Source organism: Octopus sinensis, linkage group LG28 (assembly GCF_006345805.1).
Source record: "Octopus sinensis linkage group LG28, ASM634580v1, whole genome shotgun sequence".
Taxonomy (NCBI): Eukaryota; Metazoa; Mollusca; class Cephalopoda; order Octopoda; family Octopodidae; genus Octopus; species Octopus sinensis.
In genome coordinates, this window is record NC_043024.1 from 11,433,733 (window position 1) to 11,443,035 (window position 9,303).

A 9,303-nucleotide genomic window follows, 5' to 3' on the forward strand; every position below is an offset into this window, starting at 1 on the left:
CAGAATGCTAAATTGAAGGTAAATTTTAATGAAAATGGGTGTATGGAAAATTTTTTAAAATATATATATATTAATTCAAACAGGTTTTCGTCGCAGTAGGACATTTTTAGAGAGTTACTTCCCATATATAATAGCGAAAAAAAATGCATTAAAATGGAAAAAAATGATGGTAATTTTTTTTTAAATCATTGACTCATCGTAGACATTTTTAGAGAGTTACTTCCCTGATATAATAGCGAAAAAAATGCATCAAAAATGGAAAAAAATGATGGTAAATTTTTTTTTAATCGTTGACTCATCGTAGACATTTTTAGAGAGTTACTTCCCTTATATAATAGCGAAAAAAATGCATTAAAAATGGAAAAAAATGGTAAATTTTTTTTTAAATCATTGACTCATCGTAGACATTTTTAGAGAGTTACTTCCCTTATATAATAGCGAAAAAAATGCATTAAAAATGGAAAACAAATGATGGTAAATTTTTTAAAAATCGTTGACTCATCGTAGACATTTTTAGAGAGTTACTTCCCTTATATAATAGCGAAAAAAATGCATTAAAATGGAAAAAAATGATGGTAAATTTTTTTTAAAATTGTAGACTCATCGTAGACGCGTGCTAATACCCAGAAGGGCTCAATATGAATCACGACTATAAGATACCCGGTTTTGGTTAAACTGCACCGCAAAATGTGGGAGTAGTTAGGAATCTAAATCATAGGAGACAGACACACAACTTCACTTTTATATATAAAGATATACTTAACTGTTCGTGAAGAGCTGCTCCGAAACCCCAGATAAAAGCATAGACAAAGAGATTCTTAATTTTCTCTTGGTGAAATGGAATAATTTCCTCTGGCAGAAAATTAAGAGAGCTGATTGACAGTCTCTCTTTATTTGATCGGAGACTGTCCCTTCGTTTCACTTCTTCTCTACTCTTTCTTCGTCGGTTTAAACGCTCAGGCATTGATAAATTGGAAACTGCTACAAGACAGATAGAAAATAAAACACATAATATTTTGAAGAAAAGCATCCCCTGGCACAAGATCCCCTACTTTAATTCCCCTGCCCTTCTCAAAGGATCTTTGTCTTGCACTGCCCTTCTCAAAGGATCTTTGTCTTTCCCTGCCCTTCTCAAAGAATCTTTGTCTTGCCCTGCCCTTCTCAAAGGATCTTTGTCTTGCCCTGCCCTTCTCAAAGGATCTTTTTCTTGCCCTGCCCTTTTCAAAGGATCTTTGTCTTGCCCTGCCCTTCTCAAAGGATCTTTGTCTTGCCCTGCCCTTCTCAAAGGATCTTTGTCTTGCCCTGCCCTTCTCAAAGGATCTTTGTCTTGCCTTGCCCTTCTCAAAGGATCTTTGTCTTGCCCTGCCCTTCTCAAAGGATCTTTGTCTTACCCTGCCCTTCTCAAAGGATCTTTGTCTTTCCCTGCCCTTCTCATAGAATCTTTGTCTTGCCCTGCCCTTCTCAAAGGATCTTTGTCTTGCCCTGCCCTTCTCAAAGGATCTTTGTCTTGCCCTGCCCTTCTCAAAGGATCTTTGTCTTGCCCTGCACTTCTCAAAGGATCTTTGTCTTGCCCTGCCCTTCTCAAAGGATCTTTGTCTTGCCCTGCCCTTCTCAAAGGATCTTTGTCTTGCCTGCCCTTCTCAAAGGATCTTTGTCTTGCCCTGCCCTTCTCAAAGGATCTTTGTCTTACCCTGCCCTTCTCAAGGATCTTTGTCTTTCCCTGCCCTTCTCATAGAATCTTTGTCTTGCCCTGCCCTTCTCAAAGGATCTTTGTCTTGCCCTGCCCTTCTCAAAGGATCTTTGTCTTGCCCTGCCCTTCTCAAAGGATCTTTGTCTTGCCCTGCACTTCTCAAAGGATCTTTGTCTTGCCCTGCCCTTCTCAAAGGATCTTTGTCTTGCCCTGCACTTCTCAAAGGATCTTTGTCTTGCCCTGCCCTTCTCAAAGGATCTTTGTCTTGCAAGTTACATGGTAACCCTACCAGTGCTGGTCCCACATAAAAAGCATCCAGTTCACATTGTAAAGTGGTCGGCATTTGGAAAGGCACCCAGCTGTGAAAACCATGCCAAAACTGACCCCACCTGTGCTGGTGCTAGGTAGAAAGCCCTCAGTTCACTCTACGGAGTCGCTGGGGTTAGGAAGGGAATCCAGCCGTAAAATTCCTGCCAAAACAGTCACAGAAATCTGGTACAGTCTTCTGCCTGGCCAGTGCCCATCAAACTGTCCAACCCATGCCAGCATGGAAAGCAGATGTTAAATAATGGTGATGAGGATGATGATGATGATGGAAATGTTTAAATGTACCTTTTCTCTTTTATCTTTTACTTGTTCCAGTCATTAGACTGAGGCCATGCTGGGGCACCACCCGAATGAATTGACCCCAGGACTTCTTTTAAGCCTGGTACTTATTCTATCAATCTCTCTTGCTGAATCGCTAAGTTATGGAGATGTAAACACATCAACACTGCTTGTCAAGCAGTGGTGGGGGATGAACACAGACACAAAGACACACACATATAAATGATGGGCTTCTTTCAGTTTCCGTTTACCAAATCCACTCGAGGCTTTGGTTGGGCTGGGCCTACAGTAGAAGCCATTTGCTCAAGGTGCTGTGCAGTAGGACTGAACCCAGAACATTGTGGTTGAGATGCAAGTTTCTTACTTCACAACCATGCCTGGAAGTCAACTTGAACAAATATAAAGCAAAAGTCAAACATAGAATAATAATAATAATAATAATAATAATAATAATAATCGTAGTAGTAGTAGTAGTAGTAGTAGTAACCTTAGCAGTAGCAGCACCACTGTTGCTGTTGTTGGTGCTGATGCCACTCTCAGCACCACCATCACCACCTCCACCACCACCACCACCACACCACCACCACCACCACCACCACCACCACCACCACCCACTGCTGTTGCTACTGCCGCTGCTGCTGCTGCCACTACTACTACTACTACTACTACTACTACTACTACTACTACTACTACCATCACCACCACCATCCATCCCTTCCCCACCAGTGTATAACCAATAATAACAAAAACACAAAAAAGTACCGAACAACTTGCCTGCAGAGTTTGCGGTGGTTATGTCGGGCCTCATGAAATATTTGTCAAACAAAACCGTCAAAAGGTCAAGAAAGGCTGTCATCTCGTGTAGTCCAACAACAGAATCTTGATATTTGCTGTCTAAGTTGGAGCAGACGTTGGAGCCGAGGAGAGCTTTGTCTTGGAGGAAATTCAATGTTGGTGGAACCATGTCATCAGCAAGGTTTTGTAGAATCTCCAAACTAGAATTAAGAAAACAATTATATCACTACAAGAGGTGGAATTTGAACTCAGAACTCAGAAAGGCAAAGTCGACCTCAGCAGAATTTGAACTCAGAACATAACAGCAGACAAAATACCTATTTCTTTACTTTAATACTTATTTCTTTACTACCCACAAGGTGTTAAACACAGAGAGGACAAACCAGGACAGACAAACGGATTGATTCGATTACATCGACCCCAGTGCGTAACTGGTCCTTAATTTATCGACCCCGAAAGGATGAAAGGCAAAGTCGACCTTGGCGGAATTTGAACTCAGAACATAAAGACAGATGAAATACCTATTTCTTTACTACCCACAAGGGGCTAAACACAGAGGGGACAAACAAAGACAAACAGATTAAGTCGATTACATTGACCCCAGTGCATAACTGGTACTTATTTAATCGACCCCTGAAAGGATGAAAGGCAAAGTCGACCTTGGCGGAATTTGAACTCAGAATCTAGTGGCAGACGAAATACCTATTTCTTTACTACCCACAAGGGGCTAAACACAGAAGGGACAAACAAGGACAGACAAAGGGATTAAGTCGATTACATTGAACCCAGTGCATAACTGGTACTTATTTAATCGACCCCCGAAAGGATGAAAGGCAAAGTCGACCTTGGCGGAATTTGAACTCAGAATCTAGTGGCAGACGAAATACCTATTTCTTTACTACCCACAAGGGGCTAAACATAGAGGGGACAAACAAGGACAGACAAAGGGATTAACCCTTTCATTACTATATTTCTGACCAAATTACACCCCTTATGTGTTTCAATTAATTTCTAACGTAATCATAAATTTAGTCTGGTTTCATTAAACAACTATAACTTTTTTATTTATCGATATATCAATCTGATTTTTGGAAGATAATTTAATGAAATATTCTCAACCAATTCTATACTATAATTTTTGTTACAAAGTGACTCTAATTGCAGGTAGATACAGGTAAATTCCACAAAATATAAAATTATTAAAATTTTGTTCAAACATCGCTATAGAAAATGGGTTATTAGCTAATATTCAATTGGGTATATAACAAAATTTTACGATAGAATTTGTTATTCTGGGTAACTTTCTGATACCCATAATAATATTTACGGCAAAATAGTCTTAATTTCATTTAAGGTTGAGGGAAACCACAGACTATCCTTTCTTTCGCTTTGTTTACGTTTAGCGTAACGGTTCGTCTCCGCTGTAATGATTTCAAATAGGCTCATTCGAAAAAGTAAAAAGAAATAGTCTAAGGCTTTACCCTTCTGGGAAAGTCTGTGGCTTGGTCCAGTTTCTTCAGAGAAATCACCGAAAGAAACAGTTTTTAAATTTTCACTCCATTCAGGTGCCAATTCGTTTTCTTTATCGCTATCGGAGATCTCAGATTCACTGTTTTCACTTTCGGAAAATGAAACATCAATTCATTATCAAATACCATGTGCTTTTTTTTTTCAGTCATAGAGTTAGATTTATGAAGGTCTTCAGTAGAAAATCCTTCGAATTCTGACTCGCTGCTTGATATAATGAAATTCCTATCCATTTTTTGTCAGAATTACAAATTTTGAAAACACAATAGGAACAAATTTCGGAAAAAAATCTCCCAAAATTCACGGAATTAAAATTACACTTCGATTATTGTACAAAACTGTAGTTGAACTGTTTACGAAGTATAATACGTGTTTTCACGAATGTACTGAAGAGATTTGCTCTGATATTCTCATTTAAATATGAATAGGTAAATTCGGGTGGCTTTGGGCAGTTTGGTTTCATAAACCAAAATTTTGTTCGGGCGGCTTTGGGCGGTTTGGTAACGAAAGGGTTAAGTCGATTATATTGACCCAAGTGCGTAACTGGTACTTAATTTATCGACCCCCGAAAGGATAAAAGGCAAAGTCGACCTTGGTGGAATTTGAACTCAGAACGTAGCAGCAGACGAAATACCGCTAAGCATTTCGCCTGGTGTGCTAACGTTTCTGCCAGTTCGTCACTTTAATATCTCAAACATATTAATCAAGCATGGACCACATATAATGAACTGAAAAAATTGAATAAGAGAAGAAATGCAAAGAAAAACTGACAAGGAATGACTGTGTGGTAAGTAGCTTGTTTACCAACCACATGGTTCTGGGTTCAGTCCCACTGCGTGGCACCTTGGGCAAGTGTCTTCTACTATAGCCTCGGGCCGACCAAAGCCTTGTGAGTGGATTTGGAAGGCGGAAACTGAAAGAAGCCCATCGTATATATGTATATATATATATAATATATATATATATATATATATATATATATATATATATGCGTGTGTGTGTTTGTGTGTCTGTGTTTGTCTCCCCAACATTGCTTGACAATTGATGGTGGTGTATTTACGTCCCTGTAACTTAGCAGTTTGGCAAAAGACACCGATAGAATAAGTACTAGGCTTACAAAGAGTAAGTCCTGGGGTCAAAAGTCAAAAAAGGTGTTTTGTTATCTTTCAAATTCCATTATGTAACCAGCCAACGTAGTAGCATTGTCTTTGCCCTTATCTTTGAAGCCCCTATTCGCTAGGGCATTGTTATATTAGGGGGCTGCTTTCTGGAAAATTTCTTTAGAGGAAGATAGGTTAGACAATCTGTTACTAATATTAGCTATCAGGTTTTTAAATATGTGGTTTGTGCCTGATGAATGTGTTTGAGGTATTTCTCGACATATGAAACCATTAGCAGCACTTAAAGACATGTATTGTGTCCTTTAACTATAAAATGGTGCAAAAAGGTGTGTTTTCGTTTACCTGCTCTCTGTCAAGTAAGGTTTAAACTTGAGGTCTTTCCTCCACGCCTGGAAGTAGGTGGTCCATTGGAAAGTTGTGGTGTTACAGAACACGACCAAACACTGGCTCAGCATGGCAGGAGAGGCAGAGCTGAGTCTGTCAGTCTCCATAATTATCTTGGTATCTTCTGCAAGGATAACAAAAAAACAACCTATAGCTTTAGTTCACATCATATACCCTCATCATTACCTATACCATATTATCACCATCACCACCACCACAGCCATATGTATATGCATGTACTCTCCATCTCTCTCTCTCCCTCCCACCCTCCTCTTCATCTTTGTTCCTTTCTCTTTTCCTCTCGCTCTCATTCCTTATCTTTCCTCTTTCCATCTCATTTCTCTTCCTCTTACCTCTTTCCCTTTCTCTTTCTTGATTTCTCTCTTTTCTTTACCCCTCTCCCTTCTCTCCTTCCTCTCTCTCTCACTCTTATCTCTCATCTTTCTCTTCCCCCTTATCTTCTCCCCACCTTTCTCATCCCCCTCTCTCTCTCTTATCTTCACCTTTACATCTCCTTTCTCTTCTTTCCTATTTTCTCTCTCTTCTTTATCCTTTCTCTCTCTTTCCTGCTTTCTCTTTCTCTTCTTCACTCCCCCTCTCTCTATTCTCTGTCCTCTTCTCCTCCTCTCTTCTCTCCCTCTCCTCTTCTCCCTCTCTTTGTCTTCTTCACCCCCCTCTCTCTATTCTCTCTCCTCTTCTCCCTCTCTCCTTCCTCTCCCTTATACACAAGTCCACTTACCACTCAACACAAACGTTTCACCGTTTGGAAGCACCAACGTGCGAGACGCATCAAACAAACCCGATATCGGATCACACCAGGACGTATGCAACGGTCCGTCAAAGACGAACCAGACTTGAGAATATCCAAAAGACTTCGGAACATGATCGATAAATTCAAAAGCATTTCCGGTTTTGCTTGGAGAAATTCTGTCCAGTTCTTGACACAAGAATCCTGTCTGCCATCCATAAGGGCTGTAATGACCAATAAACTATAGAATAAAAAAACCCAAAAGAACACAAGAATTAGGGACCAAGCCTTTAGCTTTCTGATTTCTTAGTCAAATATAATCCTTATTTATTCACATCATCATCATCGTCATCATCGTTTAGCATCCGCTTTCCATGCTGGCATGGGTTGGACGGTTCAACTGGGGTCTGGGAGGCCAGAAGGCTGCACCAGGCCCAGTCTGATCTGGCAATGTTTCTACGGCTGGATGCCCTTCCTAACGCCAACCACTCCGTGAGTGTAGTGGGTGCTTTTTACGTGCCAGACGGGGCTGGCAAACGGCCACGGTCAGATGGTGCTTTTTACGTGCCACCAGCACGGGGGCCAGGTGAGGCTGGCAACGGCCACGATCGGATGGTGCTTTTTATGGGGGCCAGGCGAGGCTGGCAGCGGCCACAATCGGATGGTGCTTTTTATGGGGGCCAGGTGAGGCTGGCAGCGGCTACAATCGGATGGTGCTTTTTATGGGGGCCAGGCGAGGCTGGCAGCGGCTACAATCGGATGGTGCTTTTTATGGGGGCCAGGCGAGGCTGGCAGCGGCCACAATCGGATGGTGCTTTTTATGGGGGCCAGGCGAGGCTGGCAGCGGCCACAATCGGATGGTGCTTTTTATGGGGGCCAGGCGAGGCTGGCAGCGGCTACAATCGGATGGTGCTTTTTATGGGGGCCAGGCGAGGCTGGCAGCGGCCACAATCGGATGGTGCTTTTTATGGGGGCCAGGCGAGGCTGGCAACGGCCACGATTGGATGGTGCTTTTTATGGGCGCCAGGTGAGGCTGGCAGTGGCCACGTTTGGATGGTTCGCTTACGTGCCACCGGCACTGGTATCACATCGTTTTGAATTATCTCATAACATTGAGATTTTGATGATGTGGTTGTTTATTTTTTAAAATGACATTGCAGGGTAGGTGTGAGAGGCTGGATCAGGGATCAGGTCAGTTTTGACATAAAACAGAATATTTGAGCTGGATACGACTGGATTAAATGCAAAAGGGTTAAACATATGTGTGTGTGCATATCATTATCGCACACACACACACAAGCCTCTCATTTAATCATGCCTAATGCTCAATCCTCACTCAAATCTCCCACTCGCTTTCAATCCTACCTTTCATTCAAATCAGTCCTTTACTCAAGTCTTATCTCCAGGCGCAGGAGTGGCCGTGTGGTAAGTAGCTTGTTTACCAACCACATGGTTCCGGGTTCAGTCCCACTGTGTGGCACCTTGGGCAAGTGTTTTCTACTATAGCCGACCCAAGCCTTATGAGTGGATTTGGTAGACGGAAACTGAAAGAAGCCTGTCGTATATATGTATGTGTGTGTGTGTTTGTGTGTCTGTGTTTGTCCCCCTAGCATTGCTTGACAACCGATGCTGGTGTGTTTATGTCCCCATTACTTAGCGGTTCAGCAAAAGAGACCGATAGAATAAGTACTGGGCTTACAAAATAATAAGTCCAGGGGTCGAGTTGCTCGATTAAAGGTGGTGCTTGGGCATGGCCGCAGTCAAATGACTGAAACAAGTAAAAGAGTAAGAGTAACCACTGCAATAAGTGTGTGAATCTTAGAGGGGAATATGTTAAATAAAATCATAATTAACTGTATTTTCTTTTACCCAAGGCCAGGAACTTTTCAGTGCCCCCTAGACGACATCCTCATCATCATCATCATCATCGTTTAACGTCCATTCTCCATGCTAGCATGGGTTGGACGGTTCGACCGGGGATCTGGGAAGCCAGAAGGCTGCACCAGGCTCCAGTCTTATCTGGCAGTGTTTCTACAGCTGGATGCCCTTCCTAACGCCAACCACTCCATGAGTGTAGTGGGTGCTTTTTACGTGCCACCTGCACAGGTGCCAGGCGAGGCTGGCAACGGCCACGGTCAGATTGGCGTAGTTTACGTGCCACCAGCACGGAAGCCAGTCGAGGTGGCGCTGGCATCGGCCACGAGTCGGATGGTGCTTTTTACGTACCGCCAGACCAGGGATCCTGGCTGGTTCAATTCGATTTCGATTTCGCTTGCCCCAACATGTCTTCGCAAGCAAAGGGGGTTGGCATGGGTGCCTGTCGTCGGATGAGGTTCTATATCGACTTCGCTTGCCTCAACAGGTCTTTGTGTCCAAGGGAGGAAAGACATGCATAAGTGGTATTCTGTATAAAACAAGACTACAATAACAAG

General features: G+C 42.4%; 1 protein-coding gene across 1 annotated transcript in view; it reads right to left on the reverse strand.

The window, feature by feature from the left end:
• Positions 1-2,656: 2,656 nt before the first annotated feature.
• LOC115225671 (dynein heavy chain 6, axonemal-like) overlaps positions 2,657-9,303 on the reverse strand; it is a 63,165-nt gene continuing 56,518 nt past the window's right edge. Inside the window, exons 30-33 of the mRNA XM_036514515.1 lie at positions 6,863-7,112; positions 6,082-6,247; positions 3,059-3,291; positions 2,657-2,673 (exon numbers count right to left, since the gene is read on the reverse strand). Of these exons, the coding sequence (XP_036370408.1) occupies positions 2,657-2,673; positions 3,059-3,291; positions 6,082-6,247; positions 6,863-7,112 (666 nt within the window). The remainder of the gene's footprint in view (positions 2,674-3,058; positions 3,292-6,081; positions 6,248-6,862; positions 7,113-9,303) is intronic.